At 35.1% G+C, this 23,190-nt stretch overlaps 1 protein-coding gene across 1 annotated transcript in view; it reads right to left on the bottom strand.

Annotated features, from left to right (window-relative positions):
* LOC149802009 (U3 small nucleolar ribonucleoprotein MPP10-like) overlaps nucleotides 1-23,190 on the bottom strand; it is a 45,899-nt gene that overhangs the window by 17,767 nt on the left and 4,942 nt on the right. Inside the window, exons 2-6 of the mRNA XM_089956409.1 lie at nucleotides 13,821-14,700; nucleotides 9,399-9,520; nucleotides 7,918-8,071; nucleotides 4,493-4,634; nucleotides 1,511-1,578 (exon numbers count right to left, since the gene is read on the bottom strand). Coding sequence (XP_089812535.1) covers nucleotides 1,511-1,578; nucleotides 4,493-4,634; nucleotides 7,918-8,071; nucleotides 9,399-9,520; nucleotides 13,821-14,700 — 1,366 coding nt within the window. The remainder of the gene's footprint in view (nucleotides 1-1,510; nucleotides 1,579-4,492; nucleotides 4,635-7,917; nucleotides 8,072-9,398; nucleotides 9,521-13,820; nucleotides 14,701-23,190) is intronic.

The following is a 23,190-nucleotide window of genomic DNA, read 5'->3' as shown; positions in this document are numbered from 1 at the left end:
AGTTGTCACCTATGTGGCAAGAGGGAGTTCACCAGCTGTGAACTTGTTGCTGCAGTGCATGTGTCTGGTGGTATTTCTTAGGTTCCTGCAATGTGGTAAATTTATGGTACGATCATTGCTGAGGAATTCCTCATGCAACTGCCTGAGTATGCAAGATGTGACATTTTCAACGGACAACTTTATGTTTTACTCACCTTGCCATCTTTAATGAAGAAAAAAAAAGGATACATTTCATGCTGTTGTCAACATTTTAATCCTTCAGAACTTGTGGTTATGGTGTGGATAATTTCCTATTCATGGAGCCCATTTTTTCTGCAACAGCCAATCTGTGTATGTTGGAAATAATATTTCATATGGATAAAAGCCTATTCATTCTGTGTCGTACAGCATTTAAGAATGACATTTTCTATCAAGGTGTGGATATCATATTATTGATATGAGCTATGATGTTCTTGTATGTCCCTTCCAGGTGATGAGGAACTTCCATTGTATTCGGATATTAACTAGAGCTTGCCTTTGTGATCCACTGTTTGAATAGGTTAATGGTTGCTACCATTAAGGCTGTTCAGATTATGATTCACAATGCTATAATGGACACACCTTTCACATGGGGGCAGCTACCAGTGCTGCTAAGGCTGGAATTCCAGGCCATACGATCCAACCTTGGGTCAACGGTTCTCTAATGTATATTGTAGATATATTCCGGTGTACTCTGATAGAGTTAGTTTTGTGTAGAGGCAGATGTCAAAGCGTGTGCCTCACTTGTCAGTTCACACGTGTCGATCAATGCACTATTCCGCTGCTTTACTTAGTGTCACCATATTACAACTTTGGAACACTTCAGAGATGCCAGTCATTCCTTTTCACATCCTATGCTACACTGTCATTTCATCTGTATCATCTATTAGCGGACAAGTGAATTCCTAACTGGTTATCTAATAGTGATACCTTTAGGCACATCAGGATTATCATGTCTTTCAAACCTTGTCCATGCACTTCCCACGTTATTGCATTCTCAATCATTATTATCTTTATCTATCCTTAAATTTCCTTAAGAGTAAGAAAATTGCCTAATTTATCAGATGCAACAACCAGCAAGAAATCCATGGTACATTCTGCAAACTGTACACAGAGTAAGAAAATTGCCTAATTTATCAGATGCAACAGCCAACAAGAAATCCATGGTACATTCTGCAAACTGTACACTGAGTAAGAAAATTGCCTAATTTGTCAGATGCAACAGCCAACAAGAAATCCATGGTACATTCTGCAAACTGCACTCCGAGTAAAAAATTGCCTAATTTATCAGATGCAACAGCCAACAAGAAATCCACAGGACATTCTGCAAACTGTACACAGAGTAAGAAAATTGCCTAATTTATCAGATACAATAACCAACAAGAAATCCATGGTACATTCTGCAAACTGTACACAGAGTAAGAAAATTGCCTACTTTATCAGATACAACAGCCTACGGTCAACTTATTGAGATGTAAATCTGTTTTGATACCTTGTCTTTTATCCTTTGTTTGATTATGTCTTCTAGCTTCATGGTTGTCTCTTCTGTAATTTCTGGTGCTGAAACAGAGAAAAAAAGTTCTTTTGAAATCAGTTTCTGAATATCAGTGATATATCTCAGCAAGCACAATGACAATATACAGATTATGAAAAAGATTGGAATATTTAAGGACTCACAATGCAATTTGGCAACACAAATTACCACCCATATAAAGACTGAATAAGAATGGTCTAACTTGAAAAAAAACAAACAATAAATCATTCTTTACCATCAGAAGCATGACTATTTGTGAGGACAACAGGGAACCATTCTTTACCATCAGAAGCATGACTTTTTGTGAAGACAATAGGGAATGACAACAGGGAACCATTCTTTACCATTAGAAGCATGAATATTTGTGAAGACAACAGGGAACCACTTTTTATCATTAGAATAATGTCCACTATTCTAAGTACTAACAAAAATGTTACTTTCTTCAAATCTATTACATTTGGTTCTGACAAAAATAATAAACTCACAGTAGTACACATCATAAGCAATGAAAAGATATTAAACACAATACATTTCATAACATGCCTACAAGTGCCAGTGTCCCAGCTAGTTATATTTGGACCGATGCAGTACTATTCATTTTCCAAAGCACACCTCTACTTTTGCACTGTGCCTCATTTTATGATGCCCCTTTAATTTTCTCCTTTCCATCTTACAAATTCAAAGTTAATTTCTACCAGACTCTTTCAGAATTTGTAAAATGCACTCAACCAGCACATTCACTTGGATATCTTCTCTTCTTACCATTCATTTATATTGGTGGGTGCATGTATGATGGTTGTCAAATGCATTCATGAGCAAAATGCTTGCAGACAAAAGATTTAGGAAATTGAAGGTTAGTGAAATCAACAAAATCTTTTTGTTAAACGTATGTATGATACTCTAGCAAACAACAATCCATTATTTTACTCTGATATTTGCTCAATTTGAAAACTGAATTTGCAATTACAGATTATCTCAAGATTTGTAAATTGTTCACAAAAGGCAAAACCCCAAGTTATTTGAATAAAATCTATATTCTGAACACCTTTTCTGGCCCTGAACACGACACTTAAGAACATCATATTTACTAATGTTACACATTCAGTAAAGTTACAAATGGGTCAATGGCCAAAATGACCCATGAAGCAACACAGTGCATTTAAAAAATTTGTACAAGTTATATTTAGATATAGAAACACAATTATTTATAAATATTCAAAAATCTTGTTTTCAATATTCAAAAAATGGTTTAAATTTTTTTATTTTTGTATTATTTTTAGAAATATATTTACTGAATGTGCAATGTGCTCGAATGTATTGCTTAACCATACCACTTTCCCTGCTTGAAGCGCTGCTAATTTTCAATTCTAGCCGTAATGCTGGATGGTGTGCTCACAAAGTTGCAGTGTAACTTAACAATCTTGAGACATGTTCATACCACTGCATTGTAAATTACACATTCTAGCAATGTGTTCTTAGTGAGGAAGTGTTAACTTATGCAGTCTTTTGTTGTGTTCAAACTACAGCAGTTTAATCAGTCTAGCAATGTATTCCTACTGTGTCAGTATTAACTAATAGACTTGTGGTGTGTTCATACCATAGCATTATAAACAGTCTAGCAATGCATTCCTACTGTGTCAGTATTAACTAAAACTTGTGGTGTTCATACCATAGCATTATAAACAGTCTAGCAATGTATTCCTACTGTGTCAGTATTAACTAATAGACTTGTGGTGTGTTCATACCATAGCATTGTAAACAGTCTAGCAATGCATTCCTACTGTGTCAGTATTAACTAATAGACTTGTGGTGTGTTCATACCATAGCATTGCAAACAGTCTAGCAATGTATTCCTACTGTGTCAGTATTAACTTACAGACTTGTGGTGTGTTCAAACTACAGCATTGTAAACAGTCTAGCAATGTATTCCTACTGTGTCAGTATTAACTTACAGCCTTGTGGTGTGTTCAAACTACAGCAGTGTAATCAGTCTAACAATGTATTCCTACTGTGTCAGTATTAACTTACAGCCTTGTGGTGTGTTCAAACTACATCAGTGTAATCAGTCTAACAATGTATTCCTACTGTGTCAGTATTAACTTACAGTCTTGTGGTGTGTTCAAACTACAGCAGTGTAATCAGTCTAACAATGTATTCCTACTGTGTCAGTATTAACTTACAGCCTTGTGGTGTGTTCAAACTACAGCAGTGTAATCAGTCTAACAATGTATTCCTACTGTGTCAGTATTAACTTACAGCCTTGTGGTGTGTTCAAACTACAGCAGTGTAATCAGTCTAACAATGTATTCCTACTGTGTCAGTATTAACTTACAGCCTTGTGGTGTGTTCAAACTACAGCAGTGTAATCAGTCTAACAATGTATTCCTACTGTGTCAGTATTAACTTACAGCCTTGTGGTGTGTTCAAACTACAGCAGTGTAATCAGTCTAACAATGTATTCCTACTGTGTCAGTATTAACTAATAGACTTGTGGTGTGTTCATACCATAGCATTGCAAACAGTCTAGCAATGTATTCCTACTGTGTCAGTATTAACTTACAGCCTTGTGGTGTGTTCAAACTACAGCAGTGTAATCAGTCTAACAATGTATTCCTACTGTGTCAGTATTAACTAATAGACTTGTGGTGTGTTCATACCATAGCATTGCAAACAGTCTAGCAATGTATTCCTACTGTGTCAGTATTAACTTACAGCCTTGTGGTGCGTTCAAACTACAGCAGTGTAATCAGTCTAACAATGTATTCCTACTGTGTCAGTATTAACTTACAGTCTTGTGGTGTGTTCAAACTACAGCAGTGTAATCAGTCTAACAATGTATTCCTACTGTGTCAGTATTAACTTACAGCCTTGTGGTGTGTTCAAACTACAGCAGTGTAATCAGTCTAACAATGTATTCCTACTGTGTCAGTATTAACTTACGCAGTCTTGTGTTGTGTTCAAACTGTAAGTTCTCCTCCAACAAGCTATTTTCAGGACGGTGTGTGGCACCAACTTCTCCTGCCATCTGCCAGGGCTTTTCTGACAACAACTCTTCCTCCATCTTGCTGATTCTATTTGTCAACTGTCAAGAGAAGGAATTTACTGCTAAATTAACTAAGACATGTTTTCCACATAACATTATAAACATGAGGTAAACTTACCTACACATACCATTTTTGTCCTGCCCGTGATTCACACTAAGAAATATTCAACATAATTGCAATGCTAACATGTATTATCCCGGTTGTCCTGTGATTCACTCTATGAATTATTCAACATAATTACAATGCTAACATGTATTATCCCGGTTGTCCTGTGATTCACTCTATGAATTATTCAACATAATTGCAATACTAACATGTATTATCATTGTGTCCTGTGACTTACACTATTAATTATTCAACATAATCACCATGCTAACACGTATTATCCCTGTTGTCCTGTGATTCCCTCTATGATGAATGTTATCTGACTTTCATAAACAATTTTTTCTTGAAATTTTATGGAGTATTTAACTTTTGTAAAATATTTATTTCTTTACTTACCTATGGGTCAATGTGATTCAAACTCACTTAAAAATATATGGAATGGTGTTCATAGCTACGGGTCAAAGTGATCCAAACTCACTTAAAAATATATAGAATGGTGTTCATAGCTATGGGTCGAAGTGATCCAAACTCACCTAAAAATGTAGAGGATGTTGTTCATAGCTATGGGTATGAGTAATCTGAATTCACTTAAAAATGTAGAGAATGGTGTTCATAGCTATGGGTCAGAGTGATCCAATCTCCTTTAAAAATGTATGGAATGGTGTTCATAGCTATGGGTCAAAGTGATCCAAACTCACTTAAAAATGTATGGAATGGTGTTCATGGCTATGGGTCCGAGTGATCTGAACTCACTTAAAAATGTAGAGAATGGTGTTCATAGCTATAGGTCCGAGTAATCCAAACTCACTTAAAAATGTATGGAATGGTGTTCATAGCTATAGGTCAGAGTGATCCAAACTCACTTAAACATATATGGAATGGTGTTCATAGCTATGGGTCAGAGTGATCCAAACTCACTTAAAAAGGTATGGAATGGTGTTCATAGCTATGGGTCAGAGTTATCCAAACTCACTTAAAAATATATGGAATGATGTTCTTAGCTATGGGTTAATGTGATCCAAACTCACTTAAAAATGTATGGAATGGTGTTCATAGCTATGGGTCAAAGTGATCCAAACTCACTTAAAAATGTATGGAATGGTGTTCATGGCTATAGGTCAGAGTGATCCAAACCCACTTAAACATATATGGAATGGTGTTCATAGCTATGGGTCAGAGTGATCCAAACTCACTTAAAAATGTATGGAAGTCAAAGTGATCCAAACTCACTTAAAAATATATGGAATGGTGTTCATAGCTATGGGTCGAAGTGATCCAAACTCACCTAAAAATGTAGAGAATGTTGTTCATAGCTATGGGTCCGAGTAATCTGAATTCACTTAAAAATGTATGGAATGGTGTTCATAGCTATGGGTCAGAGTGATCCAAACTCACTTAAAAATGTATGGAATGGTGTTCATGGCTATGGGTCCGAGTGATCCAATCTCACTTAAAAATGTATGGAATGGTGTTCATGGCTATGGGTCCGAGTAATCTGAATTCACTTAAAAATGTATGGAATGGTGTTCATAGCTATGGGTCGAAGTGATCCAAACTCACCTAAAAATGTTGAGAATCTTGTTCATAGCTATGGGTCCGAGTAATCTGAATTCACTTAAAAATGTATGTAATGGTGTTCATAGCTATGGGTCAGAGTGATTCAAAGTCACTTAAAAATGTATGGAATGGTGTTCATGGCTATAGGTCAGAGTGATCCAACTTACTTAAAATTATATGGAATGGTGTTCATAGCTATGGGTCAGAGTGATCCAATCTCACTTAAAAATATATGGAATGGTGTCCATAGCTATGGGTCAGAGTGATCCAAACTCACTTAAAAATGTATGGAATGGTGTTCATGGCTATGGGTCAGAGTGATTCAATCTCACTTAAAAATGTATGGAATGGTGTTCATGGCTATGGGTCAGAGTGATCCAATCTCACTTAAAAATGTATGGAATGGTGTTCATAGCTATGGGTCAGAGTAATCCAAACTCACTTAAAAATGTATGGAATGGACAAAGAAAAGGGTATGCTGAAGAAATATATTTTTTTTTATGATACAATTATTTAGAGGACATCAGTTTTCTGATAGCCTGTATAAGGTAGGTCATAAATTGCTAGATCTTTCCAAAGATCTCCTATATTGCTTGATGACTTTATGATTTTCTTTCATTGGACTGTCATTGCAATTATTAAAGGTGTGTACTCTTGTACAAATACCATTAGACATGACCTATAGCGCACTATAGATTGGCTCTCTAACTAACATGAATCACAATTAATCCAAGGTCAAAGGTTTGAAAGAAGAAACCAGCATGTTTCTTGAAAACAGGACAGCTGCTATAAATAAAACATATTAATACTGTTAGGAAAGTGCAGGTAAGTCTACAGACAAGCACACTCTTATGTCCTAGTAACATAGAAGCTGGGATTAATGGGATGCTAATAAAAATGAGAAAACAACTTATTGATTTTTTTGGAGGGGGAAATACCGAAAAAGTGTAATCAATATATGGGCCTGTGTAAGGCATAACTTAGTAAAAAAAACTAATGATTATGTCAAAAGCATAATGGTTGGCATATATGCTAATTCGAATTATTTAAGTAAGTGCATGCATTCATCTGCTATTTTATATGCAAATCAAGTGTAAAAGAACACCAGGTTTTTAGCAATGTTTCTGATGTCAAATCCAGCCTGCAAACAATGCAATGGCTTTTAAAAAGTTGTTGAATTGACCATTTGTGCCTTGATACATATATCACAGAACATCTGCTTTAACTGTGTATCATATCTCAGCCACGGATGCCCATTTTTCCAGCTGTCGAGAAATTTTTGGGAACATTTGACCAGTTCATCATGATGTGTTGAACTTGAAGCATTACTACCACCACTATATGTAGATGATGTTGGACTGCCAGGTATAACATCAGGTTCAGTGACTGCGTTGTCGGATGAATCTGCACTTGATCCAAATGCTGTTAATTTTATTAACTTAGGATGAGTTGATGAACTTGCAACATCTAACTTACATTTACCCATAATAATGTTGCACTGTTGATATTATATAATTCTGATATGGTATATTTTGTCACCAATAAGGGCAAAAATAATCACAATTTCTGACACTGGTGAAGCCCAGGATGATCCCTGGGTGGTGATGATCATGATGATACAAACATTCAGGGATTTTGTTTTACGATTAAACAATATACCTTTTCTTGCCTCTTTTCAAAGGATGACTTAGTTTCTCTCTTCTTGCCTCCACCAAGTACGTCATCTACATCTTCTCCCTCACTCTCACTGTCTCCTAAAAGGTCTCTTTGCCCCTTCTTCAGATTAGATGTCACATCTTCTGAAGGTTCACCACTATGAAATATATTGACAAAATTAAGTCTTTTACAAAACCCAAGGAAAAGTTTGACAACGAGTCCTTGCAAAATATATTAGAATGACAATCTGAGAGTTTTATCTTAAGATGGGTCCACTGTAATCAATGTACCACATTGTTTCTGTTTAAACTTCAATTACTTTTGGTCAACTTAACTATCAGGTATATAGAGAACTGGAATCCTGGATTGAGAGTCATTTCTGCTACATCCAGTAATCAAGAAGCCCATGTGGGACTGATATCATAATTCAACAAATACACCGACAGATGCTCTGAGAAATATACGGACAGTTATTCGGACAAATAGTAACAAATATAGTGACTGATACTCTGACAAATTAACTGACAGATACTCTAGCAAACACACTGACAGATACTCTAACAAATACATTGACAAATACTCTAACAAATACACTGACAGATGTTCTGAGAAACAGACTGAAAGATACTCAAATACACAAATACTCTGATGAACACACTGACAGATACTGAAGATACTCTGGCAAATACACTGACAGAAACTATGACAAATACTCTGCAATAATGTTGTTACACTTACTGCAGTTACATTTTAATTAATCATAAATTCATTGAGGTTATTTTCATTTTGTGAATTTTCTATTTCTTTAAAGCATGCTTTGATTAAGACAGGATATATAAGCTATAGTTATCTCCCATTAAGAATTGAAATGAAAACCATGACTTTGATAATACATTTTGATTTCGTTTTGAATCTGCAACAAATTTTAAAAGCAATAAATGCAAAATCTTAATGTATTTCTGAAACCATAAATAAAACATGATGATGATAGATGAAATACAAATGTGATTGCCTTGATCTGCACTTCCGTAACACAATTATGAAATGGTGTTCTTCACTGTTGGTTAAAAGCCGCTGCTGACCTTTTGCAGCTACAGCTACATAAAGTATATACACTACTGTATTTCTCTTGTTCTGGTGTGTGTAGTTCAGTGAACTACACCTTTGCAATCGCCTATCTCTGGCTGTACATCTTCCATCATGTATAATTTGTGCTCAACTTTATTTCAAAAGTGGATTCTACCATGCCAGTTTTTGGATTACCACTATATTTCTAAAGGATTCATTATAGATGTTAACATCATGGTCTTAAATCAATTAAGTCTATTACCCAACAAAATATTGCAGCTCAGGGTGTACTTTTGTGGTTACTACAATGAAATGAGTGGAAAATGGTCAATACATGTTGTGTAATATAAATGTCCATATAACACATAAGATATGGAACAATATAAGATAAAAAAGACATTACGGCCACACTTTACCCTTCTTCATCTCCAGATTTTGCAGGCCTGTCATTAAATCTGACTTTCTTCCTACTTTTTTCCACTGGGGTCTCAGTGTCTGGTGGGTCAAAGAAATCTTCATATCTTAGTTTCCTCCCATCCTTCAAAAGAACAAGAATGGCGACAGATTACAATTTTATTCCACTGACATGACTGTAGAAAGAAAACATAATCTGAGATTTCACATAACTGCATTGTCTACCTTTGGTCAACTTAATGAATGTCATGGTGGCATAATGCCACATTTGTTTGGTCATCAAAATGTAAAAATAACAATGAAAATAGCCTTTCATGAACCCTATATCTTACTGGAAATGATAAAACAAGTCTAATTGTCTTGCACATTAACCTGCTCTTGCCAAACCAATTAACAAAGATTTATGTCAAGTCATGATTGCAAAGTTTTACAGTTAATAAAATTTATTGGTTTTTGTATATTAATTATCAGCTATTGCATGATGATGATAGGTTATTGCATAATTACTGGTTATTGTTGAAATTATTTCTTATGATATATAATTAATGATTATTGTATAATAATTATTGGTTGTAATATATAAAGAAAACAATTATGAATGTAGTTTTTTTCCATACTTAACATCGTATGCATAATAACTAATATGTACATTTGGTAGAGTTGGTTGACATCACATGTATTATTACATAAAATGTAACCTTATCATATAATTTTAATACTGGAAAGTACTGTTCAGTAGACACCTATGCTTGGTGTCTGATTTCATTTGTTTCATGAGTTTAATTACCATTTTTTCATGGAATTCAGTACATTTGTTGCATGAAGCTACTGGCAAAGCCCTGTGAAGAACCACTGAACCACAATAAACTACTGACAATCTTTCTCACACACCCACACTGGTGAGCCATAAATCAAACCCACATTGACAACGGTGAGATATCAGTAAGGAAAGATGACCTGACCAACCCTGTTTAGTTCATGAGACAAAATCTGAGTATATAATAATTAAAAAAATGTTCTTTTGCCATACAAAAAATGTTACTCCAGACTTGGAAATATATTACTTCAAATAGCCAAATGCGGCCTTTGGATTGGTATGAATATTTTTTAGTAAGATTTGAGTCAAGTTTTGATAGAGGAGCCATCAACACAGTCTCAATAATTAATTCCCATGCGAGTTCTATTAAGTAACTTATAATATACAGGATTATGTGCCAGGCATATTTTGGCTTTTGGTTTTGTTGGTTTAACACAAATTTTCAGCACAAGATAGGCTATGCATGGTGGCCAGTACAGCTGGTGGACCACAATCCAGGAAAAGCACAGGAAGAACAACCAATCCACAGGAAGCTCATGGCAACCTTTCTCACACAATCGCCAAGCTTGATTCTCAAAACCATGCAGACATACGTGAGAGGGCAGTGATCGGTTAAAGCATGTGCCTTAGACCACTTGGCCACCCAGGGCCCTGTGCAAGGCAGACAGAATCTTCTTGAAAGTTGCTTTTAATTAGTTTTTTTTTATCTCCATTTTAAGCCAGTTGGATTGCTACTAATTTTTTTAAAAAGTCATCTAGAGGTCCTTGGTCTATTTTTAATGGCTTCATTTTTATCCCTTTCCCACTGACATTGTCTTTTAATTCCCTGTAAGGCTAGCAAACTATTGAAAACTTCTAATTACCTTTTACCAGAAATCATATTTAGCAAATGTGTACATGCTGGTACATGTATTGGGGCAGAAAAACAAAACTCCATAAGCTATTTTAAACCATTTACAAAGATCTGAATTAACATCTTTCCAACATAAGACTTTCTTCTGAAATAAGCAAGACAATGGTCCAAGCAGAGTACTTTCCCTTGATGTCACTGACCTATGAGATGGTAGTAGTTTCATGAACAGCTATGTATATTAAGAATCATTTTGGTTGCCCTGTTAGTATTATAAATCATTTGGTAGCCCTGTTAGTATTATAAATCATTTTGGTAGTCTTTTTAGTATTATAAATCATGTTCTTCAACAACATGGAATTTCAATAAATGTTCATTTACAAAAAGTAATAACTAAATAACACATGAATTTGAGAGAATGCTGTGCTTTGCCTCCCTATTGTGTCATAATCCAAAAGACCTTGAAAAGCAAAAGAGCATGACAAGTGGATCAATGTGACTCAGTTCTGCATGTGGTGAGTACTATCCTGCAAAATGGATACATCCATCAACTTTCGTGACTGTACTTATAAGCATTGTCAGAGGTCAATGCAAAAACATAATGTAATCACTGTACCCATAGATGTAGGCATGCTACTGCTTGCTGTAACACCGTACAAATAAACTCAACTCATACCAAGTTCTATGACTGTACAAAATGCAATGTCAGACAAACTGAATGTAATACAAAAACATGAATGAAGCACAAAAAGGAGTTCAAAATTGACTAATATTTGACATGATCAGTAGTATATTTAATCATTAATACACCCATAATGCCCCATCCATGAAAGTACTCATGTACATACTCCTATCCCATTCATAACAATACTCCTTATGTACATACTGCTTCTCCATTCATGATGGTACTCCTTATGTATTTTCTCATGCCCCATTCATGACAATACTCCTTATGTACCTACTGCTTCCAAATGCATGACAGTACTCCCTCTGTACCAATTTCTGCCCCATTCATGATGGTACTCCTTATATACTTACTCCTGTCCCATTTAGGACAGTACTCCTTATGTGCCTACTTCTGTCCATTTATGACAGTACTCCTTATGAACATATTCACTTCAATTCATGATGGTACTCCTTTTGTACCTATTTCCTTCAATTCATGATGGTACTCCTTTTGTACCTATTTCCCCCAATTTATAATGGTACTCTTTATGTACCTATTTCCCCCAATTTATGACGGTACTCCTCATGTATCTACTTCCGGCCCATTTATGATGGTACTACTTATGTACCTATTTCTGCCCCTTTTATCGCTGCATATTTTGAGACTGAACTTGGATGTTAGGTATCTAGCATTGACCAAACATATCTCAATCATTTCTGCATTCAACAGTATCAGAGAAACTAAGCTAAATGCAAAAATGTAATCTGAATGACCCCAACAACAAAAGTAATGCCATTGGAAAAACCATTCCTATGCAATGATCATGCTTTGCAGGTAAGAGAACCTTGTTTAAAAGTGTCCTAATCAATCAGTTTTATTACGTTTACCTTGGACCTCCCTCTGAGGTTGGATTAGAGATAAATTCCTGTCACGTACCTCATCATTATATAGCCATATATTCAAAATAGTTTTAACATTAAAAAAGCATGCAATACGAAATTTATATTCTTGGTTTCATGTTTGATCTCTGAGTCTTTTCAAGGATGGGAATCTGGAAAACTGCTTTACCATACTATTTCTCATTATCAGATGTACAGCAGATTAGAAAATTAATGCTATTTCTAATGAGCACAAGTTATAAACCTAGTGTGCAGTATCTGTGGATAAAATTAATGTACAAATCTGATCTGCTGACAGAGTCCATGCCTTAAATGTCTCAAGCTAAGGTTTAAGGAGGTTCATGGTTTGTTAGACGTCTCAAGCTTAGGTTTAAGGAGGTTCATGGTTTGTTAGACATCTCAAGCTTAGGCTTAAGGAGGTTCATGGTTTGTTCAGCCCACAGAGTTGTTTCTCATGAACTTTTTTAAGGAGCCTACAGAAAATGAACTTTGTTTCTTCATATGTTATATGTAGTTTATTTATCCCTGCATAAATAGGTATAAAAGTAGATTAAAGAAACCCATCAACTAATTAGTGTGCTACACAAGTAAATGGCTAAATCCCATTATGGCATATATTAAACTACCCATGATACATGTTATTTTATTCCCCCCATTTTAATCAGTTTTATATATTTATCTATTTATTAAGTTTGTAAAATATTTTAAATAAAAACATCTGAAATGAAAACAATCAGTTTTAATATTTTGTATTTCCCAAGATAAAATCAAAGAGTTCTGGAAAATGTTTTAAAAAATTCAAGTATTCTTCAAGGATAAAACCATTTTTATTTCAATACTTTTGAATTTTTCAAGGCAAACTTTCCAATTCAAGGATTTTTCAAGGTTGTATGAAACATATGATCAGCCCCCAAATAACAGCAGTCTGGGGTCTGTGTCCACACAATCACATTTGTATCCTGCCTTACTTAAAAACCGAGTTCAAGATCAACAACAATGACAACAATACAGTAACAACTCCAGGACCTTTGTGGCCACAGGTAACAACATGCAAAAAAACTTTGCGTAAATTAATTCATCAAACACACTAAATAACTTTCCTCAAGGCTTTTTGTTAACACTGTTAACACATTCATACAGTTTTTCTTGACAATCAGTCAAATCAATATATGTTAATTAAACACAAAATACCTCTTCGTCATCAGAGGGTATATCCTGAAACATATCAATGTCTTCACTGTCACTCTCCGACTCCTCTTGGTCCAACCCCATCTTTTCTCTTCTCTGCTTCTTATCCCACTTTGCATCTTCCTTGTCCAGAAAGTTCTCCAAATCTGCTAACTTAAAAAACTGATCATCCACAATACGCTTCTTTGATTTATCAGCAGATTTTGAAGTCGTTTGTAGTTTTCCTTTTTCTGATAAATTGTCATTCTCATCATTCTGTCTATTTTCATCATTGTCACTTGCTTCTAATTCATCTTCACTTCTAGAATCATCTTCACTGCCCTCCCCAACAGCAGCAAAATCAAAATTAAGATCTTCATCTGAGTCACTTCCAAATTTGTCAAATTTGTCATCTGTGTCATTTAATGTGGACTTGATTTTCAATAGATTTTCATCTGATTCATCTGACAGATCTCCTTCACTATCTGAAGTCTTCTCCTCATCAACATCTCCCTCCTCTTCTTCTTCATCATTCCCACCAAGGTCATCATTAGCCTCATCATAGTCAATATCACTGTCTGAATCATCACCAACACTTGTCTTACCTTTCTTTTCCTTTTCTCTTGATTTATTACTTTCTTTGCATGATTTTTTTGCCAATGTTTCCAAACTGAAAGTCAATGACGTTTGTCCAGCAAGAATTTTGGCCACTTGAGAAAGAAGATCTCTAAATGAAGATGAATTCTGAAGTTCTAGCTGCTGCCAAACCTGTTCATCATCAAAATTGTCCACAAATAGTTCTGGTAATGTACTGGAACCTGATGAGGTTTTCTCTATTGATTTTGTTAGGTCATAAATGCTCTTTAATCTCTTTGTAATCTGCGATGGAAGCTCATCCTGAACTCTGAAGAAAAACAAAATAATGAAATTTCAAAATAATTTCAGACAGTATTACACATCTTGATTTTAATTCTTGTATATGTTTCCTGGTTATGAAAACTAATAAATCTTATTTTTCTACTACTATATTTAAAATAATAAGGGGGGGGGGGGCACTCGCACATGATTTATAGTAAATACAGAAAAAGAATGGTTCTCTGTTGTTATTGTTGTTTTTGGTCTAATGCCACTTCTCAGCGCAAGATATGCTATACATGGTGGCCAGTAAGACCAGTGGAGGAAAAACCCCAGTAAGAACCACATGAACTTCTGGCAGCTTTCTCACATACCCACTCTGGTCAAACCTGAGACTTGAACCCAAGCAGACAGAGGTGAGATACAAGTGACCGGTAAAGGCAAGCACTTTAGACCGCTTGACCACTGCAAGCCCCAGAATAGTTTCTACCTGCGGGACCACATAATCTTGATTTAACATCACACTCTCTGAAAAGTAATTGATGCTAACTAGAAACGTAAAGTGATCTGAAAACTTGCGAGAATGCCAAAATTAATCTTAACCTTCAACCTTGTTATACATGTACTATTTTGAACTGTCTGAATCCCAAGCTGAATGGGATCTCCTAGTGGCTGAGTGGTCTATGGCACTTGCCCTTACTGACCATTGACATCTCACTCTTGGTTCAAGTGTCAGGCTTGGCCAAAATGGTAATATGAGACAGCTCACCAGCTGCTTTCTGTAGGTCAGTATTCTTCCCAGGATTTTCCTACTCTCTTCCTTCACCAGATATAATGGCTGCCATGTGCTAAAAATGGTGTTAAACCCACCAAACAAAACCAAACTAAAACAAGTGGAAAGTATTTAAAAATTCTGGCACTAATCCATATCATAAACAGGAGACGACTCAGCAAGGAGCTTGAAAATAATTATCCAGATAAAAAGAATCATTTGGAATAAAAAGGAATTTACTGAAATTTATCAAAAGCAACAGATAAGGGATAATTCTCAAACCTTGTAATTGTATATGTATCTCGATCTCTCTCCCTAAATATTATCAGCAAGGACAATACATCAGTCGGTACACTAAGCACTTGTCAAATGGAGAAAATATTCCAACCTGTGTTTCACTACCACCATTACATTCAGTATACATGTACTTTTTATTCCTGATTTTCATACAAGAAACTGCTGTAGATTTATTTAAAGTAAGCTTATCCATGAACTTTTTTCAATTTTCAAATGTTTATATGTTTTAGAATATCTCTACAATGTATTTTATTATTTGGATTTTAAAAAAAAGAATAAACTATTTTACAAATTTAGACTTTAATTCCATGCAATACCATGTAAAATCCAATACAAGATGTATCTCAGACCTGTCAATACCACGTGAAATCCAATACAAGATGTATCTCAGTTAGACCTAAATTCTATGCAAAACCAAGTAAAATACAAGATGTATCTCAGTTAGACCTAAATTATATGCAATACCATGTAAAGTCCAATACAAGATGTATCTCAGACCTAAATTCTATGCAATACCATGTAAAATCCAATACAAGATGTATCTCAGTTAGACCTAAATTCTATGCAATACCATGTAAAATCCAATACAAGGTGTATCTCAGACCTAAATTATATGCAATACCATGTAAAATCCAATACAAGATGTATCTTGGTTAGACCTAAATTCTATGTAATACCAAGTAAAATCCAATACAAGATGTATCTTGGTTAGACCTAAATTCTATGTAATACCACGTGAAATCCAATACAAGATGTATCTCAGTTAGACCTAAATTCTATACAATAGCATGTAAAATCCAATACAAGATGTATCTCAGTTAGACCTAAATTCTATGCAATACCATGCAAAATACAATACAAGATGTATCTCAGTTAGACCTGTCAATACCATGTAAAATCCAATACAAGATGTATCTCAGTTAGACCTATATTCTATACAATACCATGTAAAATCCAATACAAGATGGATCTTGTTTAGACCTAAATTCTATGCAATACCATGTAAAATCCAATACAAGATGGATCTTGTTTAGACCTAAATTCTATGCAATACCATGTAAAATCCAATTCAAGATGGATCTTGTTTAGACCTAAATTCTATGCAATACCATGTAAAATCCAATACAAGAGGTATCTTGATTAGACCTAAATTCTATACAATACCATGTAAAATGCAATACAAAATGTATCTCAGTTAGACCTAAATTCTATACAATACCATGTAAAATCCAATACAAGATGTATCTCAGTTAGACCTAAATTCTATGCAATACCATGCAAAATACAATACAAGATGTATCTCAGTTAGACTTAAATTCTATGCAATACCATGTAAATTCCAATACAAGATGTATCTTGGTTAGTCTTAAATCCCATTAAATCTTATGTAAAAATCCAATCCTGAGTGTACAATGTTTCTTTCAGACCCAATTACAAGGAACATTGTTAAATCAATTATAGAGTGCCTAAATGTCTGATTTAGACCCAAGTCCAAAATGTCTCATTCAGACCAAAATTTCATTCATTTCTATGTAAAATCTGATCTATTTCACTTTGATCCACCTTATATTAATATGGACAAATGTACAACTTGTGTTATAAAAAAATTCTCTTATTCTTGGAAACATGCAAAAAATGTAGTTGGATGTAATGAACTTCATTGAAAAAAACATCAAAACAGACTTGTCCATAGAAATACTGATGTAGTGGTAGGACCAACCACTTCATATTCTTAATGTTGTAGGACAGGGCATGGATATATTTTGGTTTTTAAAAATCCTGGCTGTCAAACTGCTTCTGAAAAATATTCTAACTTCTTACTTCTTGCCCTGACTTATAGTCAAAAATTAAATGTATTATATCCATTATATCAGTTGAAAAATATTAGCTTGTGGTAAAAGAAACAAAAGTAATTTGATTTTTTTAAAAAATCCAGCCCCTCACCAACAAAATTAAATAGTCGGCAAGAAAATTAAATGGTTGGTTATGTATAGCTACAATGTCACAGCGTAAACCATCTGAGGCTATGAAATAATCCTATAGTTGGGTGTGTGTGATCGGGACTGTCAACATAGCATTAACAATTTTTCAGTCATATCGTTACGATGTCCACAGTGTGGCAGTTTATAGTGATGTCTAGCACTGGGGCATCATGCCGCAGACATGTAGCATGACGTCCCACCCAGTCACATTATCCTGACACCAGGCCGACCAGTCCTAACACTAACCTCTTTATGCTGAGCGTCTAGCGAGGCAGCTGTTAGTACCATTTTTGTAAGTCTTTGGTATGACTTGGCTGGGGTTCGAACGCACAACCTCCTGCTTCCAAGGCGGACGCTCTAACCATTAGACCAATGGAGCGGTCTCCTATAGTTGGTAATGGAGCAACAAAATCACCATCCAATTAATGTCTCTTCTTATAAAACATGAGCATCTATCTGACATATAGTTCTGTTTGCTTGACAATTTTTAGAGGACACTTCAAATCCTGTTTTGGTAATACCTTGCATTTGTTTTGAGGTGCCCTACATATTTTGGTGGAGGAAGAACCCAGGAAGAACTACTGATGAATGGAACTACTTGTGAGCTTTCTTACATACCCACTTTGGCAGAGCCATGAATCAAATTCACATGTGCAGGTGAGATGTGCGAGTAGAGACAAGCATCTTATACCACTTAGCCACCTGGGGTCCTAACCATGGTCTGTAATTGCATGTATGCATTGTTCCATGGTCTGTAATTGTATGCATGCATTGTATCATAGTCTGTAATTGTATGCATGCACTGTACCATGGTCTGTAATTGTATGCATGCACTGTACCATGGTCTATAATTGTATGCATGCACTGTACCATGGTCTGTAATTGTATGCATGAATTGTACCATGGTCTGTAATTGTAAGTATGCATTGTTATGATCATGAGTAAATTCTGCACCATTGATGGATACACAATCAATTTAGTACCCTGTCAATTAAGATGGCAGGGGTGCTAGTATTGGTCCTTAGCATAAAAAATACCATTTGGTTTGAGATATGTAGCTGCCAGTGATAAGAATCTCCCTATCAACAATAGGGTTTTAAATGATAAATTAATGAGTAAAATTATTAAGTTATGTGCATTTTTATTTCCTAAAGTTTTTTATTTTTAAAATTAAAGAGGGTACAAACTACCAGGAAGGATGGTGAAGAATACTGCATCATCCCACACTATTTTGACGATGTCATAAACTAGGGCATAACCGATTAGCATTTTTCTACTGATTTCCGATTCCGGATTTTGGGCATGAAATTTTTCCAATTCCGGATACGATTCAATTAATCGGAAATGCTAAATTAAAAGGTTTTTCAAATTAACTTTTTAAACCGTGTTACACACGTTTTGCATATCACACCGATGTCACAAGGGTCCCGCCTAATCATTTATGTCGACCAGCTGCCAGTTCCGACCCATTCTTTGTTCAACAATTAGTTGATCTTGCCGCCAGGCTTTAATTTTCCCGCCTTAATCATTTATGTCGGCAAGCGGCCAGTTCCATCCTGTACTTTATTCAACGATTAGTTGATCTTGCCGCCATGCTTTAATGTCGCGGTCAAATAAAAATAAAACAGGCTTTTGTTTGGTCCTATAAAGTTGGCCTCTTGCGGCGACTTAAATAAAAGCAATGAAATCTGATCGATTCTTGCATTTTCCAAAGTGATCGGTGATTGAAACAAGTTTATTTTGCTGTGAAAGTTTCCTTATTAACTTTATTTATATTTACGATTGTAAGAATCATTTTCTTTTAATATCTCATTAGCATGTGTCAATGTATTCAATATTATGCCTTCATTATTGAGGATGTTGACATAAACGGGTAGGACTGTATTATATATTTTAATAAATTTAAATCTTTCGGTCTAACTCAAGTATTATCGTTTCACCCCGTTGTGTTGACCATATTGGACTTTTTGACTTCTTATTTAACTTTATTAACGCACTATCGAATGACACGCAGTGTTAGACACGGTGCTATAGAAATTCAACCTTATTATTTTTATTATCCGAATTGGTCGTTCCTGCCTTGTCAGACTCCGATTAATCGGAAGTTCATACTATCCGGTGGAATCCGATTTCCGGATCAAAAGTCGGTTATGCCCTATCATAAACTCAAGAGAACACATCTCTGAATTATGTCAAGACCACAATTTACAATTATGAATACTGTCACAGACAGAAATGCTGGTAGAAAATCTTATCATATGTGAAAGGAAACAAAGATACATACCAGGAAAAAATTTCATTTCACTAATTCTCTTTTATCCAATCAGTAAGTCCTCATAAAGATACCTACTAACTATTGTGATTGGGCAAATCAACTTTCTGTCATAGTCATACATGCCACCATTGTGCTTTTGGCATCATCATTACAATTTTGACCACCTAATTATTTCTTACGCTTACCTGTATATGCATTACACGTTTTTGATACATTATACAACAAAATAAAGCAATATAAAGTTGTGTTCTCATTTTTATTAAATGTATCATTAATTATATACTTAAGTGTGAAATATAGAGACTTATTGTCCAAAAAATTTCATTCCTATATTTTTAGATGTGAAAAATATATCTTTATATCTGTCATGTTTGCCTGCCCGTGATTACGTTAGGAACAAAGGAATGGATTAGCGCAATGAGTATGTCGACCCTGCACTGTTGTGGCGATTTTGTTTGTACAAGACCCCGCCCCCCCCGTTAGGTGTTAACACTAGCATACAGATGTTAGAAGCTTTGTTCTAAGAACAAAGGACCCTCAACGCTATTGTAAATCTCTCCGCTTTGACAGATGGCACGAGGCTCATCTGTTAAGCTGGACCAACTGGGGGTAGAATTGATATCCAATCAGAACTGAGGAAGGGTGGGGCCATCAATTCTAGCCAGAACTTAACAGTCAGTCAGACTGATAACGAATTAGTGATTTGTAAGCCGTCGTACTGGTAAAGCAGAATATACTCACTCCGAGGGAGCCACTCGTGATTTGGCAGGAAAACTCTTAGTACATTCTAAGGACAGAAAGCTTCGTAAAGGTTCGTGAGTTATTTGCTCGATTGTTGCAGAATGTTAAGGCATTGTAATTGTAATTAAGCGCAGTATGTATATTTACTTACTAGAATCGTTAGCACATAGAATTATCCTTGTATTGTTTAATTTACATGCGTACTTGAGAAATGAGCTATGATTATGTAGATTGCTCGCTCGTCAGAATTAATACTGTATTTCGCTATTTAGTTACTTCGTAGTAAACTAGTGTATTTGTTCATGTGATATTCTAGACTTTGCCATTGTGAATTAAATGGTAGCTTGTAAAATGCCTGGAGTGTGTAAATTTAAATAATATGAATATTTCAATATTTGTGTACACTTGTGGGAGAATAAAGTACAGAAATGCGTCGGATTATTGTGATATTTTTGAGAATAATGAGATTAAGGAAATATATATATATATAGATGTGATGCAATTTAGTGATTTCTGTATGATAAGTAGGATACCGCTCTTATTGCAACGTTGTTTCTATAAGAACGTGTGTGTTTTTCGATGTGCACGAATGCGTGACCAAAGATGTAGATAACCTTGATCTGATGATTGATTGTGGATTTAGTGTGAGCGAGATGGCTAACACAAATGCTAACGTCCTTGTGTTTTTCGTAGGAAGCTTTTGGGGACAGAGTAGTCAAGTCCTGAGTCTCAGAGAGACAGGATAGAAGTAGGCGGAGAACAAGCCTTGTTGAAGGAGAAAGAGAGAAAGAAAAGGAGGAGGAGAAAAGAAGACAAAAGGGGAAGAGGACAGGAAGAATCAGAGAATGCCGGAAGGAGGAAAGCAATTGGCATAGTAAACACAGATGAGTAGAAACCAAGTACAGGGGAAAGCCATCTCACACTAAAATCACGTGACGAAATAGGTTGTCACATGGTCGAGAGGGAGTAGATTGGTTGAGAAATTAATATCATTTAATTTGTATTAAATTGTTATTCTTTCGGATTTCACCTTTGTGTTCCTAATAATTTAATTGTCGGTGTTGCTGACTGGGGGCTCGGAGCTTTACCTCTCCCTACCACTAATTTCACTTCCTACAAAAACAAGCCAGGGTGGGAATTCCACAGTAATTCAAATAACTATTGCGAGCACCCCACCCCAACGCATAACAGTGAGCCACTTAGAACTTCACAATATCCCTGCATCTTGCCATGTGACGCTTGATCGTGTGCCCAAAAAAAAATTGAACATGCAGAAACTGAAACATGTACTTTGTGAGCTAGAACAATTAAAAAGAACCTGCCTCACATATAGACAAGAAAATTAATCGCTGACAAAGAAATCTGCCCAGATGCCAGTTGTATATCTCTTGAGTTATTTCCCCTTATTTCCTTGACAACAACGAAAACCCACTGTTTGCATTGCTAAAATGGATTCATTGTTTTCAGTCAGTGTCATATAGTAAACAAAATAACAGAAATGAATGTGGTGTGACAGATTAGGGCAACAAAACCGTATCACTTTCTTAGATTACATATATTTATATGATCAGTTTTTGAAAATGAGGTGAACTTACAAAAAGCCATTGGGGTGAATGCGTTGTGTCAGATTCAGGAAGTTTTATCCTCTAAACTATGATTCTGGAGCAAGTTTGGTATATAGTAAAAAGACAATTTTCTTTTCCTATGTTAATACTGGATATATTTCATGATATATCTTAACTTGTTTCTTCACCACTCATTAAAATATCTTGGTTTTGGTACAACATAATGAAATATATCACATATTAAAGTATTAAAAGAAAATATCCTCTGTATCTTTAATCCCACACATCATATAAATTTAAGAATATTCTAAAAAATATAATTGTTGCATAATAATGAAAGAGTACATGTGTCTGTCAGATCTACATGTGTTTTCAATATTTTCCATTTACAGCAGCTGTATATGACACATCTCCAATAAAATTGACAGCTTTCGTCAATCTGAAAACTTGCCTCTGATATTCATTATATACTGATAATTTATGTAGATAGCAGACCAGTCTATAATTAGAAGAAAAAAATGGTTCCCAAATGCTAAATGAAACAGGCTTTATGAATGTAACTCATGGATGTTAAATGAATGAAAAATGATAAAGGATATTATAGATTTGTTTGATCTTCAAAATATGTCGGCACAGAAAAAGGACATACCATTGGTGTTTAAGAAAAAGATGAATATGATATTTATGCAATACAGCATGCAGCAAACTGTCACACTCATTGTGGACTTAATGATCATTCAGCAAAAATTAGACATTTAGACGTTAACGTAAGTGCTGTATATGAAACATTTGTCAGTATGTTTTGTATCTGTGTTCTGGTATTAATCAACATGGAGTTTACACATTTGTAACAATAATTTTGAACTTCTGGTCTACTTCAGAGTGAATGCAACTATTGAGCATCATG

The sequence above is a fragment of the Sinohyriopsis cumingii genome, chromosome 4 (assembly GCF_028554795.1).
Source record: "Sinohyriopsis cumingii isolate HCF-2022 chromosome 4, ASM2855479v2, whole genome shotgun sequence".
Classification (NCBI taxonomy): domain Eukaryota; kingdom Metazoa; phylum Mollusca; class Bivalvia; order Unionida; family Unionidae; genus Sinohyriopsis; species Sinohyriopsis cumingii.
This window is presented reverse-complemented; position numbering and strand designations above follow the sequence as displayed.